The sequence below is a fragment of the Peromyscus californicus genome, unplaced genomic scaffold (assembly GCF_007827085.1).
Source record: "Peromyscus californicus insignis strain IS unplaced genomic scaffold, ASM782708v3 Scaffold_10__1_contigs__length_136768540, whole genome shotgun sequence".
NCBI lineage: Eukaryota > Metazoa > Chordata > Mammalia > Rodentia > Cricetidae > Peromyscus > Peromyscus californicus.
This window is the reverse complement of record NW_026294391.1, coordinates 116,385,595-116,405,676: the sequence shown is the minus strand read 5'-3', so window position 1 is coordinate 116,405,676 and position 20,082 is coordinate 116,385,595. Positions and strand designations below refer to the sequence as shown.

The 20,082-nt window shown below is 41.1% G+C and overlaps 1 protein-coding gene across 2 annotated transcripts in view; it reads right to left on the bottom strand.

The window, feature by feature from the left end:
- The window catches only part of Slc9a6 (solute carrier family 9 member A6), a 60,852-nt gene extending 41,360 nt beyond the window's left edge, over positions 1 to 19,492 (bottom strand). For both annotated transcript variants that reach the window (XM_052739755.1, XM_052739749.1), the window contains exons 1-5: positions 19,154 to 19,492; positions 8,222 to 8,421; positions 5,467 to 5,544; positions 5,076 to 5,152; positions 4,663 to 4,775 (exon numbers count right to left, since the gene is read on the bottom strand). In XM_052739755.1, the coding sequence (XP_052595715.1) occupies positions 4,663 to 4,775; positions 5,076 to 5,152; positions 5,467 to 5,544; positions 8,222 to 8,421; positions 19,154 to 19,481 (796 nt within the window). In that variant the 5' untranslated portion in view covers positions 19,482 to 19,492. The remainder of the gene's footprint in view (positions 1 to 4,662; positions 4,776 to 5,075; positions 5,153 to 5,466; positions 5,545 to 8,221; positions 8,422 to 19,153) is intronic.
- Between the last annotated feature and the right edge of the window lie 590 nt (positions 19,493 to 20,082).

Below are 20,082 nucleotides of genomic sequence, written 5' to 3'. Positions count from 1 at the left end.
TTAAAAGATATAATTCATATTGCAAAACAAGGGAGCAGACATATCAACATGCAGATATGTCATATGTCTACATATACATGCATGAAATTCTGAAAAGCAAAGAAAACCTGGGGGCCAGAAGTGACTCAGTGGTTAAGAACACTGGCTCTTCTTCCAGGGACCTGGATCTCAATTCCCAGCACCCATGTAGAGGCTCAAAATAGTCTCTAACTCTAGTTCCAGGGGACCTGACAACCTCTTCTGGCCTCCTCGAACACCAGGCATGCACATGGTGCACAGATATTCATGCATCTAAAACACTCATACATGTAAAACAAAGAAAAAATTAAATCTTTTAAAGAAAAAATTATTTGGGGAGATTTTATTTTATTGTTTTATTTTATGTGTGTAGGTGTCTTGTTTGCATGTATGTCTGTGTACCATGTGAGTTCCTGGTACAGATGGAAGCCAGAAGAGGGCATTGGATCCTCCAGAATTAGATAGTTATGAGCCACCATGTTGGTGCTGGGAATTGATCCTGGGTCCTCCAGAAGAACCGTTAATGCTCTTAACTGCTGAGTCATCTCTCCATCCCCAAGAATAGGATGTCATAAAGATTACCCAAAGAAAGAAAAAGGAGAGTGGAAAAATACTGTCCAATTTTGAATAGAGAACCTATGGCTCAAACTTCTAGAAAGATAATGCAAAATAATAGAACTAGAGAAAGTGCCTACATAATGTAGAAAAGAAATCTGTCAAACTTTATATAAACAAAAGATTATTGCTTGAGATAGTCAGGCAATGCTCCAACTAAAACAAAACCAGAAGGTTGAAGTAATGTTGCCAGCTCGATCATTAGAAAGGTCAAGATGCCTGCTTTTACTGAAAGACAAGGGCACCCGAGACCACTGGCTTCTTGAAAGACATAAGGGACAGGCTCAGCGCAATCTATAAAGAAGCAATATATCAGTTTTTTAAAATGTTAAGCTACAACTAGGTGTGGTAGCTCACCCCTATAATTTCAGTACTAGGAAGACTGGGGCAGAAGGATTACCATTAGTTGGAGGCCAACTTGGGCTATGAGTATCAGCTCACCTTGAACTACATACAAAAGAAATCAAAACAAAATGTTAAACTAAGGCAAACCTGGGTGGCACAAACTTGTAGTGCCAAATATTCCAAAGGCTGAGGCAGGAAGACGCCAAATTCAAGGAATGCCTGGGCTATAGAGTAAGTTAAAAGCCAACCTTGGGGACTTAGCAAGGCCCTGTATCAAAATTCAAAAATACAGGGGCCAGGGAGATGGCTTGCACCCACATGGAATGGCACATAACAGGCTTGCCTATTATCCCAGTGCTGGGGAGGGAGAGACAGGCAGATCCTGGAGCTCACTGTCCACCCAGTCTAGACATTGATGAGCTACAGGCTCAGTGAGAGATTCTGTCTCAAAAAAACTAAGGTGGAAAGGGATAGAGGAAAACACTCACACACATGCACACACATATACATATACTCACACAAACACATGCACCACACATATATCCAATACAAAATTAATTAATTAATTAATTAGCACCAAAAGACTGGGGATATAGCTCAGCCATGGAGTTCTTGCCTAGTGTACATCAGTCCCTACATTCTTCTATCTATGCTCAGCACAAAACAAAAAAACATTAAGCTCTACAAACGGCTTTCCGAAATGGCTTTCTGGGAACTCTTTTTGTTTGTTCATTTGGTGTTTTAGTTATTCATTTTGAAACAGTCTCACTAGACAGCCAGGCTGGCCACGAGTCCTCTAAATTCCTGCCTCCACTTTCAAGTGTTGAGATTACAAGCATGTACACCATTGTGCCTAGCGAGCCCTGAGTAATCTTTTAGAATTATCTCTCGTAGCACATGGAACACATCTTTCTCCTTTCTGTCATTCCCTGTGTTATCAGAGTTAAGGAAGGAATTCAAAGATAACCTTAGGACACTTGCTTCAATTGTGCTCTATGACAATCAAAGAAGATGATTAACTCACAAGGGCAAAAGTTGAAACAGAACAAACCTCTACCAAATTCCAACTAAGAGTCAAAGAAAACTTTGACCCCAGGTTCTCAATCTTCAGTCTAGGGGATAGAGACACAGGTCAGTAACAAAGCACTTGCCTACCATGAGCAAGGCTCCCAATACCAAAGAAGTAAGAGCAAAAAACTTTAGTCTGTTCCTATGCTGGCATTTCTTCCCATTTACTTTTATTACTGCATGTTAATTGTACAAACTAATGGGTTTCACTATGATGTTTTCATATACATAATGTACATTGATAATATTCATCTCACTACCATTACTTGTCCCTCTAATAAGCTGGTTCCTTCTCTCTTTCCAAATAGTTCCTCTTCTACTTACATGGTTTTCTTTTTCTTTCTTTTTTTAAAAAATATTTTCTTGTTTTCACATCCTAACCAAAGCTTCCCCTTCCTCCCCTCTTCCTAACCCCCACACCTCTCCATCCATGTTTTTTCTTTTTAAATCTTGTTTTGCATGCGAAAGAAAATATGTGAAATTTGTCTTTTTTAGTCTGGTTTATTTCACTTAACATGATTTCCAGTTCCATCCATTCTTCTGGAAATGACAAAACTGTATTCTATGAAAAATAAAACTCTATGGTGTATGTGTATGCATCTATGTGTATATATCACACTTTATCATTTGTAGATGGCTACCCAGGCTGATTCTATAGCATGCTACTATGAATAGTAGAACTATACAAAGCATGGGTATGCAGGTATCATTGCAGTATGATGATTTATAGTCCTTATACTGAAAGAGTGATATCTGGATCATATAGTAGTTTTATTTTTAGGTTGTTTATTTTTTAGGAACTCCCATGCTGGTTTTCATAGTAGTTAAACTAATTTACATTCCTACCAACAGTGTATAAGTTTCCCTTTTCTTGAGGCTCTTCCTCTGCAGGCCAAACTATCCTGACACTCACAGTAATCCACCTGCTTCACCTTCTCAAATGCTAAAATTACAGGCATAAGCCACCCCATCCAGCAAGAGTTCTTCCACCCCATCCCACGGCTTCACCAACATATGTTTGTATTTGTTTCCTTGATGACAGACACCTTGATTGAGGTGAGATGGAATCTCTGCAGTTTAGATTTTCATTTTTTCAATGACTAAAAGTGTTGAACATTTTCAAAACGTATTTATTGGCCATTTGTACATTTTTTTTTTTTTGGTTTTTCGAGACAGGGTTTCTCTGTGTAGCTTTGCGCCTTTCCTGGAACTCACTTGGTAGTCCAGGCTGGCCTCGAACTCACAGAGATCCGCCTGGCTCTGCCTCCCGAGTGCTGGGATTAAAGGCGTGCGCCACCACCGCCCGGCATCATTTGTACATTTTTAAGAGTATCTTATCAGTTCATCAAACAACATAATGATTGGATTACTTATTCCTTTAGTGTTGAGCTTACTGAACTCTTTATAATTTCTGGATGTTTACCCCGACCATTTCATTCTAAACTTTCTACAAATTCTTCATTTGAATATAGCTGTTAGTTTACAATATACATTTAAAATTTTTAACTTCATTAGCAATTAAATTCATTAACTAACACAAATTCTTAGAGATTTCACACTGAAATCACAAAGAAGCAAGCTTTGTCAATAATAGAATAATTTCATAGCCATAAGGCCAATTTTATAAAAAAAAATCTTCAATAATATACCAAAGACTACCCCTATCAGCATAGCTACCGTATAGCAACCATTTTAAAGCTACTTTTCTTAGTTAGGCATGGTAGCTTATGCCTGCAATCATAGCATGTGCAATGCTAAGGTAGGAAAGTGTCATGAGTTCAAGGCCAGCCTAGGCTACAGTGAGGGAGGCCCTGTCTTAAAAGAACAAAAACAGTAGAGTGCATGCCAAGGATTCACCTAGCCCTGTGTTTGATCCCCAGTTCTGCATAAACCAGGCAAGATGGCACACTCCAATAATCCCAGTGAGCAGGAAATGAGGACAAGTTGAAGATCAGAAGCTCAAGATTATCCTTGACTACCTAGTGAATTAGAGGCCAGCTTGTCAGTCTGGGCTACATGAGACCCTAGCTCAAATAAAAAAAAAAAAAACTCAAATTGTTTTCTACTGTAAAATGCCAACAGCTGAATATAAACAGAAGATTTTTAGAGAAATGGTTGTCTAGAAATGCAAAAGGAAGTATACAACCAATTTTAAAAACTACAACCTAGCTTTTCTTTTGCTATATTCAATCACTAGGGTATAAAGAGCAATTTAAATTTAATAGCTCTCATCAGAGCAGCATCAATTTGTGAACCAGTTATAGGCCAATGTAATAAAGTAAAACAGCCAAATATGTGCTTAAACCAAAGGAATTAAGAATTGGCCAGGCAGTGGTGGCGCACGCCTTTAATCCCAGCACTCCAGAGGCAGAGCCAGGCGGATCTCTGTGAGTTTGAGGCCAGCCTGGGCTACCAAGCGAGTTCCAGGAAAGGCACCAAAACTACACGGAGAAACCCTGTCTCGAAAAAAAACAAAAAATAAAATAAAATAAAAAAAGAATTGTTTACTCCCCCACAACTGGAAAGCATAGTGCTAGTGGAGAACCTAATCCTGACTCTCTAGCTCAAAAGAGCATCCACACGTGCTGTGGCTGGAGCTCTATTGCTAAAACGTACCTGGGTCTGTGGCTGAGACAATGGCGCCAAACAGCAAGCAATCTGTAAAGTAAAAATCTCCTGCGAGCTGTCCAGTCACTTTCATCAGAGTTACACAGCCATACATTATGGACCTGTCCAATAAACACATTCCTCTATTATAAAAATGCCAACTACTAAAGAAGTTAGAATAAAGGAAGAACAAGAAAAGGAATCTACTATAGTACTCTGTGATTCATCCTGGATTGAATGAACAGGTAGTATATGGCTAATACTTTAAGGAAAAGTAAAACAACTTATTACTAATAAGTACCACAAAAGTTCTTAAAACACATTTGAGATTACAGTAATACATAAATCAAATGCAAGTCAAAGGCTGTTCTTTTAGAATTATAATCTGAAGGCTAAAAGACATTTCAAGCTTCAAATCTTACCCAATAACGAAACAAGAAATTGCTGTTCCAAGAAAGGCATATGCTAAGATAGACCCAAGGTTCCGGAAGAAATGTCTCTGACAAAAAAAAAAGAAGTTATGCTCTGTTAGAATATCTACCAAGTATTGACAAAGAACATTTTTTTCTATTGCACTTTGCTATGCTAATATTAAAAGCATCGTTCTCTAGAAGAAGCCAGTCAGAGCAAGCATTCAGGTACTGGTATAAATTTCAACATTTCAAAAAGACAAGGAGAAAAGGAGGGAGAACTTGGAAGACATGACCTGTTTCTGAAGTGCCAAGTACTAAGAAGTGCACAGGAAATGTAAGACCCATCAAAGCACGGGAAAGTTAAGGCTACTCAAAGCAGAGGAAACACAAAAGCACTTACCCTTTTCAGACTGTAACCTGCGTAGAATATGATAGGAGGAAGCAGTATGTTGAAAAAGACTTCAGGGTCAAAAGTAACCTGGTAAAATACAGAATTCCTTGAGATTATTTCCTTCAGAAATAAAAGTCATCAAATTATCAAAAGGAAAAGAGTCGAGGTTAAACTGGTTAACAGTAAGAATGTTCCTATGTCAGCTTCAAAACACTTCATGTAGGATTTAAATTTGCATTTGTCTGCTGATGAACACTATTTATTGACCATTTTATTTCTTCTTTTGATAAACTGCTTACTTTATTAGCACATTTACTGATTGTATCCAGTAATTTTAGAGGCTTTTCTTATGCTTCTTTGCATATCCTAGATTTTAACATCCTGATTGATGTGCACTTGACAGATTCTTTTCCCATTCGGTAATATTTCTCTTCACTCTGTGTGTGTGTGTGTGTGTGTGTGTGTGTGTGTGTGTGTGTGTGTGTGTGTGTATGTGTAGAGGGCAAGAGGAAAGGGAGACAAATTAGAGACAAGTATAATGACACAAAAGATGAAAATGACATAAAACCTATTTTATATGCTAACTTAAAAATAAATATTCTAGACAGGGAATCTAATACTTCCATATTTTAGGCACATAATAAATTTTGTGCTACAGGATAGCTATTGTCCTACTCAATGCTGGAATAATCAGTTATATCATTTCTATGGAAACTATACAAAAATATTACATTAAAATTCTTAGCAGAACACAAATAATACACACCTGTGATCCCTGCATTTTGGGAAGGGTCTGAGGCAGGAGAATTGCTGTGAGCTCAAAGTCAGCCTGAATTACTTAGTAATAGACCAGCCAAGGCCACATAGCATTACTCTGTCTCAAAACAAAATAAATTTTAAAAATCCTAAAAAGTGGAAAAAGAGCTGGGAGGTGGGGTGGTGCACGCCTTTAATCCCAGCACTTGGGAGGCAGAGCCAGGTGGATCTCTGTGAGTTCAAGGCCAGCCTGGTCTACAGAGCTAGATCTAGGACAGCTCCAAAGCTACAGAGAAACACTATCTCAAAAAAAAGTGGAAAAAGGATAAACGTATTTTTGCTTTATATAAAAGAGACCCAAATTCAAAAACAGAATTCAGAGCTACACTTACTGTTGACAAAAGGAAACTGAGTTGCTACACAGGTAATCTCTCTAAAGCTACACAACATAATACTGTAGTGAGTTAAAACTTTCTATAAAAATCAAAATTTCCAGTCCTCACAGCACACTCATTTTAAAACCTACTTGTTTTAACAACGCAGATGCCCCTTTCTGTTTTGAAGGCTGCAGTAGAATTGATATGAACACAATGCAGCTATACACTTAACCATGCTAAAAAACTTACTTTCCTAGAATTTTTAAGAACTGGACTTTTCCATGGCTGCTAAGTACTCTGGCTGCAAAGTAAACTTTAAGTTTGTAGGAATTTTTAAAACCGTAACAGATAGGAACTGTGGTGATTTGAAAAGAAATGGCCCCTTTATGCTTACAGGGAGTGCCATTATTAGGAGGTATGGCCTTGCTGAAGTAGGTGTGGCTTTGTTGGAGGAAGTGTGTTACTGGGGGTGGGCTTTAAAGTCTGAGATGCTCAAGCCAGGCCTGGAGTCACCCTCCTTTCTTGCTGCCTGCCCATCCTGATGTAGAACTCTCAGCTCCTTCTCCAGCACCATGTCTGCCTGCACATTGCCATGCTTCCCCATGATGATAATGGACTAAACTTCTGAACTGTAAGCCAGCCTTAAGTAAACGTTTTCCTTTCTAAGAATTGCCATGGTCATGGTGTCTCTTCACAGCAATAGAAACCCTAACTAAGACAGGAACACAATCAAGCAACTATAAAGATCAAGTCCTGCTAACTGAAAGACAGGAGATAAAGGGTGGGTGAACACAGAGCAATGTGTGAAGTGGTACTGAGCAGCTTCAGGGGAGAAATTGAGCGGAACACGGGCAAGCACCCAGGAATCTGGAGAGCTAGTGAGATTGCAACCCAACCTCCCATAGAAAGCATGGTACAATACCTGAAGCTCTTACTAGGGCCCCAGAAGTTATGCTAGATTATGAATCAAAGAAAGGTTAAATTATGCTTGTCTAGAATACAGGCAAGGCACGAAAGAATTCAATGAAATATTGATGGGACCATGGGAGGAACTAAATGAACTCAATGTATTAATGCATCTGAAAACAATAGGAATATCTGTAAATTGAAGAAATGCTTATGCATTCTTCTGAACTCAGGTCCTGACCACTGTCAGTTATAAAACCATTATATATACAGTGAAAAATAAAGAGAGTTATAGATTTTGGCCTTAATCATGAAAAATAAAACATAGATAGGTCCATCGTCTAACAGCATTATATTTATTAACAGGTTTTATTACATTTTACAATTAATTATTATTTTAAATATTAAAAAATTACAGCTAGGCATAGTGGCACATGCTGAGAGAGGTAGGTAGTGCATGCATGTAACTCCAAGGAGGCAGAGACAGTAGGACTGACTGCTACAAGTTCTAGGTCAGCTTGGTCTATGTAGTAAGTTCTATGCCACCACACAAAGTAAAACTCTGCCTCAAAAATAAACAAATAAGTAAGTAAGTAAATAAATAAATAAATAAATAAATAAATAAATAAAACAAAATAGGTCATTCTTTTTTTAAAAGATTCATCTAGTTGCTCGTTACATACCTCTTTAAAAAAAGCAAACATCCGCTTCAACTAAACACTTACCTTCCTAAGCATTTCATTATCTTGAACATTGTTGAGTTCATGCGAGCTAATCTCTCCTTTCAGCATATACTCATAAAATTTTCCACTGACGTTGACCAGCAAGGTAGTTGGACTTGACTGCACTTCACAGCTCAGGGTCACATTATTCACATCACTGGGAACATGAATGCCATACCGAAGCACAAGGCCCACCAAAAGACCTGGAAATGAAAGGACCACCTCAGCTCTTCTTGCAGACAGAAACTGCTTATCTGTACCCAACACTCATCTCTGGATTAAGAACAGAGAACTTCTGATGACAGTCCCTGGAGGATCAGAACCAATTTTTTAGACCAAATGCTATTACAGTTTAAAGTGTTACTGAATTCACATGTCTAAGAGTCCAATCTTCATGTAATCTGTGGGACAGGAGGGAAAATGTGCCCTAGAGTAACAGCACAGACCACTACATTTCTAAGTTATCACATACATAACCAATGAGGAAAGTGACTAAATGAGAAAGTATCTTCAAATCATCTGTACACAGATTATGCTCTATGGGGTGTCAGGCTGACAATGCAGTCATACTGGAAAGGTATATTTTTTGAGGCTGACACATTTGGTGCACACCTATAATCCTAGCACTCAGGAGGCTAAGGAAAGACTAGGTTCAAGACCTGCCTGGGCTACACAGTGCGTTCCTGGACAGCCTGATCTACATGAGACACTATTTCCAAACAAGAAGGAAAAAGCAATATGTTTCTTTAGTGCTACTCCTTGGGTTTAAGCCCAAGACCACAAAAAATGTGTTTTTCTAAAATCCCCATCCATCAATTAACAAGGTAAACATATATGCTCCCTGTGTTTATTCCCAAAGCACACGCACATAGGGGACCAAATAATATATATTTAATAAATGGCAAAGTAAATACACCATTTATAGATTGATTGAATTCTTCTACTACTGAAAGATCAGAATTAAAATTTAAAATACCCACCTCAGAGTCAATAAATGAAAGAAAAGTCCTGATTCTGATCCTATGTGATCTGCATACAGGTTTTACTCCTACACATATTCAGATACACACAATCCTCTGGGTTCTATCAAACTGTACTGATAAACTGCAAGGCTTAATGACAGCTTTACTGAGAAATAATTCTGATGTTATAAAGCTTATTCTTCTGAATTATACAATTCAGTGGTCTTTACTATATTCACAAATTGTATATTCACAAAGTGTAACTCAATCACCACTAATTCCAGAACATTTTCACTACTCCAAAAATATTAGAATACTCCCTACTCCCCTATCCCCAAACTCTAGCTTTCTGGTCCTTTTTAACTTTTAAAAACTTTGAGTATGTATAGATATGTACACACATACATGCATGCACATATATGGACATCTGTGTAGTAGAGGCTAAAGGTTAACATTGGGTGTCTTCATCAGTCAGTGTTCTACTGTTTGAGACAGAGTGTTTCCCTGAGCCTAGACCTCATTGATTTTGGCTAGACTAGGTGGCCAGTGAGCTCCAGGGACCTATTTCTGCCCTCCCTCAGAACTGTGATTGAAGACACATGTCACCATGCCTGCTTTTACTTGGGTGCCGGGGACCCAAACTCAAGTTCTCATGCTTTCACAGTAAGTAGTTTATGACTAAGCTGTCTCTCTAGCTCCAGCCCTTGGAAGCCAAAGATCTACTTTTTCATCTCTACAGATTTGCCTATAGTGGACAATTCATATAAATAGAATCCTACAATGTATGACCGCTTGTGTCTGGCTTCTTTCACTTAGTATATTTGAACATTCGCCTTTGTTGTAGAATATATCAAAACTTCACTTGCATGTCAAATTAATATTTTATTATATGTATATACCTCAACTACACACTGAACCTATACTTCTGGAACTTTCCTTAAGGCCAAGAGTCACAGTGCTAACTACACTTTACGTTCCCATGGCCTTTTATTTTGACTAGCCACCCATTCATTTAAGATGTAAATTGCTAAATTATGCTAGATACATCCCCAGGGTTCACAGAGGAAAATACTGTCCATTTCAAAAAGTTTTCAGTCCAGTTAGCAAAAAAAAATTAACAATTGTAATGCAACACATATACACATATAGAAGATGGTCTAAATCCAGAAGAGATATTTAACCAAATCTAAGGGAGTGGAACATTAGAGGGTTTTACAGTGATGTCACCTAAGTAACTAAATATCATTACCAGGTAGAGGTATAATAGAATATATATCTACTCAAGGACTAACAGAACATGGCTGATAAGGGGAATCACAAGGTGCTTCAGTGTGGCTACATTAGGAGCCGACAAGAGGTGAAGTCCACAAGATCTGCAGGAACTGAATCATAAACAACAAAAGGTGTGTGAAGAAGAGGTTTCAGACGTCATTGCCTGAAGTAAAAAGAAACCACTCAAGAGTCCTGAGTGTGAGCTTGACATTAGTGTTCTATTTTAAAAGGTTGGTCTAGACTTGAGAGGGTCGAAATGGCGGTCTAGGTGAACGCTGCAATCATTAAACAATAAGAGCTTTGGACCTCATTTGAGAGTAATGCCAGAAGTGGGGGTGGTTAGAAGATAGCATATTTTAGAAAGCTTTGGTGGCTAAGTAGAACAGGCTAGGGCAAATGAGATGAAAGACTAGAGGAGCCTTAATGGACTGGCAATGAGGTGGTTATACTGGCCTGAGCATCCAGATGGAAAACAAGGCCATTCAATGAAGTGGGAACACACAGAGAGAATGGATTTATAGGGGTGAAAGTCCAAGTTAGTTTTTAAAATACTTTCATTTATATGTGTGCATCTGCCTGTCACATATGCACAGGTGTCCGTGGGGCCAGAGGAAGGTGTGGAGTGCCCTGGAGCTGTAGTATCAGCAGTTGTGAGATGCCTGACATGGTGTTGGGGAACTAAGGTCCTCTGGAAGAGGAACAAGTGCTATTAACTGCTGGGTCATCTCTCCAGCCCCCTCAGTTTAGTTTCAAACAGGCTGAGTTTCATCTGCCTGTGGAGAATGTACACTGAGTATGTGGGGTCTCAAGCACAAGTAGAGAGCCTCAACTTAGTGGTCACAGTTAGTAAAGCTTAGGTATACACATGAGATGATGATGTGAGAGCAAGAACTATGGGAAGAGGACTACAGATATGGGTCATGGGTCTGATCCATTAACAACTAACACTGAAGGTCCAAAAGGAACCGAGGAACTGATAACGACTCTAAGGAGGAAAAGCCAAAGGCATAGGAAGAAATAAGTGGTGGCTAAGAATTCAGGAAGAAGCAGAAATATTCTTTTTTTTTTAGGAAATGATGAAAACTATCAAATGCTACAATAATGTTAAATAAGTAAGGAGTGAGAAATCTCCTCTGGGCTTAGCAAGAAGTAAGGTATGGGTTGCCTTGGTAAGGGCAGTTTTAGTGGGGGAGAAGCCTGACCAGAGTAAGAAGAAATAAAACAGAATCAGGGGGATGTATAGAGGATCACTGTTATCACTCAGCCTCTTCAGAGGGTTTCCTCTGGCATCAGATGGGAATTAACACTGAGACCCACAGCTGGACAATGCAAACAAAGAGAGTAAGAGACTTTGGAACATTGAGCATTAAATGGGATGTCTCTATCAAACCTCTCCCTTAAAGGCTCAGGGAGCTATGCAGAAGAAGAGGCAGAAAGATTGTAAGAGCTGGAGGTGGCAGATGACTCCAAGGAAACAGCATCTCGTATATACAATTAACTGATATTCATATGAACCCACAGAGACTGTGACAGCATGTACAAGTCCTGCACAAGTTCAAACCAGACAGAATCCCAGCACTGGGAAGGAGAAGTGGACACCAAGTCTCACCCCGACTAAGAAGCTATTTGCAATTGATCTCTGCTTGCAAAGGAAAAAATCAGTTTTCTCCAATGGAGTGTCACTGGGTAGATCAATCACACTCCAGGGCAGGCCCCATGCCCAGGAGTAGTTAACCAACACAAAACAGACTCCATGTTTCATCTGGGGGGTGGAGGGTTGTTTCATTATTTTTTTTATCTTACTGGGTTTTTGTGTATTTGTTTTGATTTTTCCTTTGTTCTTATTCTGAGTGAGCGGGAACATGATGTTGAGTGCAAAGGGAGGTGGGGAGGATCTTGGAGGAGTTAGGGAAAGGGAAATATGATCAAAATACATTGCTTGAAAAAATTAAGTTAAAAAAAATAGAAACAGGGATGTAAAGACAGTAGCTGCTAGGGAACAGGGAGGGAGAAAAGATGACAGGCCCTTACAATTAACTCACGAACACCACATGTGCTTGTTAAAGCAAGCAGCAATGATGAACTGCTGAATAGCAAATATCAATTTGAAAAAATATTTTGGCCAATGTTCAGATCTGAAATGAAGATTCACTTTAAAACCCCCCTGTACCTTCTGGATTGGTTGGGTGTATCTCGGTGCAAGAGCAGTATCAAGTGCAAAGCCCTGAGTTTAAACCCCAGCACCACATTAATAAAAAAAAAAACAGTTGTACAAAAACAACTGGGTGTGGTGGAGCTTACCTGTAAGGCAGAAGGATCTCGAGCCCAGACTAACCTCCATAAGATGAAAGAGGCAGAGCAACGGAATGAGAGGGGAGAGTGAGGGAGAAGGGACAGGGACAGGGGCAGGGAGAGGAGGAAGACTATCATGACTGCTTATCAGCAACCCTTGATAGACATAACCTGGGAGGGAAGAAAGGCTGCATCCATAGAATCCCTTTGTGTAGTTCACAGAAACAGCTTTGTTCTCTCGTATCCTAAAAGACTTAGAAACGAGGGGCTCAGTAAAAGTTATCCCTTTGCATTTACACATAAAAAAATCACAGTTTAGCTATTATAAATATTAACAACAGAAGCATAAATTCTTTCCAATGCAAGGAAGAGTGTCCACTGGTTCCCCTGCATGTCTGAACCCACACTGAAACATCAGGTGCCCTGACCAAGGCCCAGCACTTGGGCAGATTTAAAACACACACCTTGGAAAATAAAGCAACAGCATGGAGAACAATTACTGTGTTGGAAACAAGACAGATCCTTTCATTACAGCAGATGGAAAACTGGAATTCCTCTGGAAAAAAGTTGACAGATCAACTAAATTCAAGTTGTGTAAAAGGTCAAATCCTAATCATGGAATTGAAACAATTCCTAGTGAAGAGGACAGTCACAAAAGAGTGCTTTGTCTGGGAGATAAAGCAGAAACATGTAGCATCCTACACATATGGCCGCACAGAATATATTGATATTACAAAATGTAAATTAATCACAGGTGACAAGAGATATTTTCATAAAACAGAAGCCTAGCCCTCTCATGCATTCATGATCACTTGTGCTGAAAGCACTCCCAGGTTTAAGGAACTCAGCACCCCCCAGCCCGCTAGTGTCTGCTCCTCTAGATGATGCAACAAGGCTTTCTCCAGAATTCCAGCCCAGTCACCTGAGAACCCCGGGGCTCAAAAATATGGAAGTAGTACCACTGAAGAATTAAGTGTAGCCAAAATGGATAAATATTTCTACACCTCAAGAAGTGGTTGGGGACAGCAAGATGACTCAACTGCTAAAAGCGTTTGCCATCCAAGCCGACTGACCTGAGTCCAGTCACTGGAAACTGACTCCACGAGGTTATCTATCCTCTTACCTCCAACGTGCACTGTGGCATATGTGTGTCTGCACTCACAAACACAGAATACAAACATACACACTCAGCAATAATAAGAAAGTTTCAAAAGAAGTGTTTGTCCTGGTATCCCAGCACTCAAGAGACAGAGGAAGAATTACGGCAAGTTGGAGGCTAGTCAGCGCTATTCAGTGAGACCCTATCTCAAAGGAAAAAGTAAAAAGACGACCTTGAAAATATAGTTCAATGACAGGATGCTTATCTAGCATGAGTGAAGTCCTGTGTTCAATGCCCAGGGCCTCCTAGCAAAACTGTGCATGCATTCATAAAAACATTAATAACTTGTTTCAAAAATGCTGCTAGAGAAGGCTGGAGAGGTGGCTCAGTAGTTTAAGAGCATTGGCTTCTCAGGCAGAGGACCCAGGTTTGATTCCTAGCACCTACAGGGCAGCTCACAATCATCTGTAACTCCAACTCCAGGAGATTTGATACTCTCTTTAGCCTCTGAGGGCAATGCATGTATGTGTGCACAGACAAACATGAAGACAAAACACTTGTATACATAAAAAAAAATCTTTTAAGAGAACACTGTAATTCTGTGCCAATGGCTAATTGAACTTCAAGACAGCAAAGAAAGTTAAAGCTTTTACTGACATCTGTTGTGATTTACCGGCTAAGAAAATGCGGCTATTAAACCAGATAGACTGTTTGAATCCTGACTAAACATATGATATCAAGAAGATCTTAACCTCTCTGAGCCCTAATTTCCTCATGTGTAAAATGAGAAAGATAACAGTACCCATATGACAGAGTTGCTATGAGGTTTAAATGAGATGCTACTTAAAAAGTGAATAATACAGACTCTAGCATATTGTAATGCTCAATAAACACTAGCTATTAAGTCATTAGATTGTACACACTTTGGGGGCAGGGAATGTGGCACTGACCTGCCTTTCCCATCATATGCCACATATCACAGACATTTAACAAATGTTTACTGATAGAGCAACAGTTAATCCTATGACTTAACTAAACAAGACTCCCTAAGGCAAAACAAATATTTTTCTGTCATTTGCTTCTTATTTGTAAGCACATTGCAGTGAGTGATCACTTTTCAGACTTAATTAACTACCTCAACAGTTTCAACTAACAGTGACTCACTCTTAAGCTTCTTAAGAAAGCTGGCCCAATGAACCAAACACGTGGGTGCATTGATGCTGTGTTTGCAGGGGATGGGGAGAAGGCTCAGTTGACAATGTGCTTGCCATGCAAGCCTAAGAGGCTGAATTTGGATCCCAAGGATCCATGTAAAAACTGGGTTACAGCAGAGTGCATCTGTAATCCTGCTGCTACAGAGGTAGACAGGAAGATTCATGGGGTGTGCTGGCCAGCTAGTCTAGGTAAACCCCTGAACTCCAGGTTCAGTGAGAAACCCATCTCAAAAAATAAGGTGGACAGTGACTGAGGAAGCCACCCAATGTTGAGCTCTGGTCTCCACTGTGCACCTCCACATAAGAGTCTGGGTTGTTTTGGTTTGGTTTGTTTGTTTTTTGAGACAGGGTTTCTCTGTGTAACCCTGGTTATCCTGGAACTCACTCTGTAGACCAGGCTGGCCTGAAACTCATAGCTATCCACCTGTCTCTGCCTCTTGAGTGCTGGGATTAAAGGTGTGTGTGAGCCACCGCCACCGCCGCCGCCGCCACCACCACCTGGCTAAGAATCTGTTTTTAACTAGAGCAATTATTAGTCCATATTACAATCTAGAAACTGACCACATAAGTGCCTTAAGTCTGCTTTTTGTTTGTTTGACTGTTTTGAGATAGGGTCTCACTCCACAGCCCAGGATAGCCTCCAACTTGTTAAACTCCTGAGTTTAGTGATCATGGGTGTACAGCACCACACCCAGCTGTGGTTTAAGCTTTTTACCCTTGCTTCTTACAAAGATAAATGATGTAGGCATGGTGGTGCACGCCTGTCATCCTAGCACTAGGGAGGCAGGGGCAAGATTGCCATGAGTTTAAGACCAGCCTGAGCTACATAGCAAGATCCATCTCTATCAGTCAATCAAAAAACAAACAGCACTTTTCTGAGAGAAGTTACATAGTGAAAACCATATCACAGATGGCCATCAGGCTGAAGCTTAGATGTACAGAGATTCTCTTTTCACCTAGAAATGAAACTGCAAAGTAAGCCATCTTAGAAATATACAGCAGCACAACAGCTATGATGGTGCAAGAGTCATAAGAAGATAAAATGGCAGGAACTGGGATTAGAAAACTTGAGTTTGCTAGACATTCAAACTACATTGACCAAATCCCATTTCGTCTGGAGCTGGATTTTGGAGCTGGGGACCTGTTTATTCCATAGCTCCCATTTCTCAGAAGAAATTGGAACAAGCTATGGAATTCCAAGTCAATCCCAGGTTGACTCCCAGACTAACACTCTTGTACCTTATATTTTTTCAAGTGATACCCTTGCTGTTCCTTCATAGAATATTACTACTATGGCATTCTATTCATTTTCATATTAGAAACTTTAGGAAAGGCCATCCACCAACAATCCTTTTTGTCTACTTCAAGCCATGAGTTAAAGGAAGCTAATGACACCAGATAGCAAAGAATGAACATTTCCGAGGTCATTCTAAGTCCCTATTTAATTTGTTTTAATACTGTTTGTGTCTTCTAAAGACTTTTCCGAGCCTCAGAGGACTGCAGCTACAACAGCAACAGCAACAGTAACAGGACAGCTAGCGTTTATTGAGCATTTACTTGGGAGGCAAGTACTAGGCTAAAAACACCTTTTCCTCAGCATTTATTCCCAATACACAGACAAGAGTAAGAGAGGAGTGGGGCTTTGCTAAGTTTACACATCGTTACTGGCACAGGGAAACAGAAATCTGGGGCTGAATCTCAAGGGCTTTGCAGCTTTAGACCTCAGTCTGTTTTTGCATGGCCCAAGAGCTGAGAACGTTTTTTTTTTTATTTTTAAAAACTGTAAGATTTAAATTTTAAAACATATTTATTGATACTTTATGTGTATGCGTGCTTTGCTTGCATGGATGTTGGTGCAGCATGTGTATGCACTGCCCACAGTCCAGAAATGGGTATCAGATCCCCTGGAACTGGTGTTATAGATGGCTATGAGCCACCATGTGGGGGCTGGGAACCAAACCAGGGTCTCTGCAAGAGAAGCCAGTGCTCTTATCCCATTGATTCATCTCTCTGGGCCCTGTTTTGTTTTGTTTGTTTGTTTGTTTGTTTTACATTTTTTAAGTTTGCAAAGAGAAAAAAACAGATTAAAATGCAATATACATGACCCTTAAAATCAACAATCTTTATTATCTAGCCCTTTAAAAAATGTCAATCCCTGGTCTAAAGCCTTGTACCATCAAGTATTATATAAAACCATCTCTCTCAATAGGAAAGAGATTATCTGAGATCAGTTCCTTATTTTAACACTATATGACTCATTTTGCATTTAATCAAAGTTCAAATGTCATTATATGCTTTTTATGATGTCTTTACACTCCTTCAAGTTCCTACACATCTATAGATTCTGTACATACTATATAATAAACTAATTAGTAAATGTTTGTTGAAAATAGTAAACAAGTCACACACATTGTAACACAGAGAAATCAGATAAAATGTACAACTTGTATGACCAATTAGCCTTAAGAGGCACTACAAATGAAATACAATTTTTGGCCAGGTAGTGGTGGCACAAGCCTTTAATCCCAGTGCTCCGGAGGCAGAGGCAGGCAGATCTCTGTGAGTTTGAGGCCAACCTGGTCTACAAAGTGAATTCCAGGACAGCCAGGCCTGTTACACGGAAAAACCCTGTCTCAAAAAACCAAAAAAAAAAAAAGAAAAAGAACTACATTTTTTGACATCCTAGTAAACGGGGATGTTCCTCATGCTTAGAATTTATTACCTTACAAATGAAAAACAAGCCTGAGACCATGCATTTTCTTATGGCTCACAACTACCTTTTATTGCTACCCTTGAGATTCGTGCACATTCTAGAAGTCTGAATTTACTGGAAGTGGGTGGGGGCTGCATGGAAAAAATGCCAAACCTTCCTATACCTATCTTCAAGTCTTAGAAACAAACCTCAACAGTTCAAGGCTGTTTGTCTACCCTCCTAGGCAAATAGGAGACCATCAGCAATATCTTCTTTTCCTCCTCACAAGGCTGGAGCATGGCTCAAAATGCTTCTAAGCCCACGGTTTGATTTTCCTTTCTTGCTCTCTTGTTCTCTTGTTCTCTCTTGCGCTCGCGCTCGCTCTGTCTCTCTGTCTCTGTCTCTCTGTCTCTGTGTGTGTGTGTGTGTGTGTGTGTGTGTGTGTGTGTGTGTGTGTATCTCGTCTGCCCCCCCCAACACACGCACAGATAAATAACCTCAAAAGAAAGCACACTGAGACTCAAAAACCAAAATCATTTACACAGCAGTTGGTCGATAACCTCATGCCAACAGCAAGCCACCCGTATGCATAACCGTGAAGATTCTTAATTACTATCTGGCTGAACTGTTCTCATCATATGGTATGTAACGTGCTGCTGGAAGAACCTTAACTCTTACTCATCCTCGCTTTCCTAAGCCTGAATCCTAAGGGTCAACCCTAGGTCTCCGTATCAGGTATTACAGTACAGTATAATAAATGAGGACGACATTTAAAATGTCCTGAGCCTTCTTGTAGCCTACTTCGGGTTTTTGCGTGGGTTCCACCGGAGTAAGGTTATCATTTGCATCTGGAAAGGAGGCATAGCAAAAGCTGGGCAATGAGTAAACGTCGACTCTGGTTCCAAATGAATGCCAGATGCTGGCAGTACAGCCACTACTGCAGCTTCAACGACCCTTAAACAAACTGACACCCCAGAGACATAGATTGCAGGGATGTCTTCCCCTCCCCCCCCCCCCCCCCCCCGCCCCAAGCCCCATCCCAGCCACCGCACCCGACTCCCGTTCCCATCCTCAACACCCACCCTTACTGGTCCCCAGCTTGGTAGGCAGAGAAGGGGCAGAGGGGTGCAGAGGAAAAAGGGGGTGGGGTCAGAGGCAAAAACAGAGAGGAGAGCCAGAGAAAATGGGGAGGCGAGGCTGAGAACGAGGTAGGAAAAATGGGGGGCGTAGCAGAAATAAAGGGGGGTGAGGCAGAGAAACGGGGGACGGTTTAAGGCGAGGTGGAAAATGGAATGAGAAGGGGAGCATAATGTAGGCCGAGCAGGACTAGGGCAGGAGGAGAAGCAGCCAGCAGGCAGAGAAAGGGGTAGTGCCAGAGAGGGGACAGGGGTCCGAGACACTTGCCATAAATCATAGCAAGGCCGGTTTCGTGCAGGAAGCGGGCCCGGCGGTGCTTGAAGAGCCAGATCGTCAGAATGGTGAGGGTGAGCAGCAGGATGAAGATAAGCAGGTTGGCGCTGTCCTGCCGGTGGCTCTCCTCCGCCTGCTTCTCGGACACGATCTCCTCGTCCATGGCTCTTGTCGTTCCCCCGGAGCCGTCCGAAGCCCCGGCCCAGCCAAAGACGCTCACTGCGAAGAGCAACCAGAGGGGCCGCATAAGTGGACGCGCCCGGGGCCGGCCGACGCCACGGCGAACAGGCGCCAGCCGCCAGCCGCGCCGAGCCACAGCCATGTCTCCCCCCCACCCCCCCACCCCCGCCCCTCTCCTCACCCGCAGCCGCCCGCGGTCGGACCACTCCCTGAGGGCTCACGGGAAAGGGGCGGGGCTGCAGCCAAGCTGGCGGAGCAGGCACCGCCCCGCGGGGCCTCCACTCTTAAAGGGACCGCCACAGCTCCCGCCCGCGCGTCCCCATTCCTTTGCCCATCTGCCCACCTACGGGCACACCTCGAGCTCTGGGTTTGTCCGAGCGTGACAACACATCGAATCTAACCCACTGTTTTCCGCTGAATAAACATGGGCCCAGTGTAATCAGATGCAGATTGCGCGCCCTTTAGTTTGATTCTATTCTGACAGCTGGGAAGGGGACAGGAATCGATCTTCATAACCCATCTGGATATCGTCCCCCAGTGTCTCTTAACAGGATAAGAAGTTGGCCCCTTGGGAGTGGCCTCAATCTCCAGCTCTGTAACTTAAATCAGAATCCCTTATTCTGTCATTATTGGGGGTAAAAACAACATTATAAGAGTTCATAAAAGAACTCACACAAAGGCAAGGATCATGTGTGTATCCGTATAATTGGGTTTTCTTTATCAGTCAAAGCTTGATATATGCC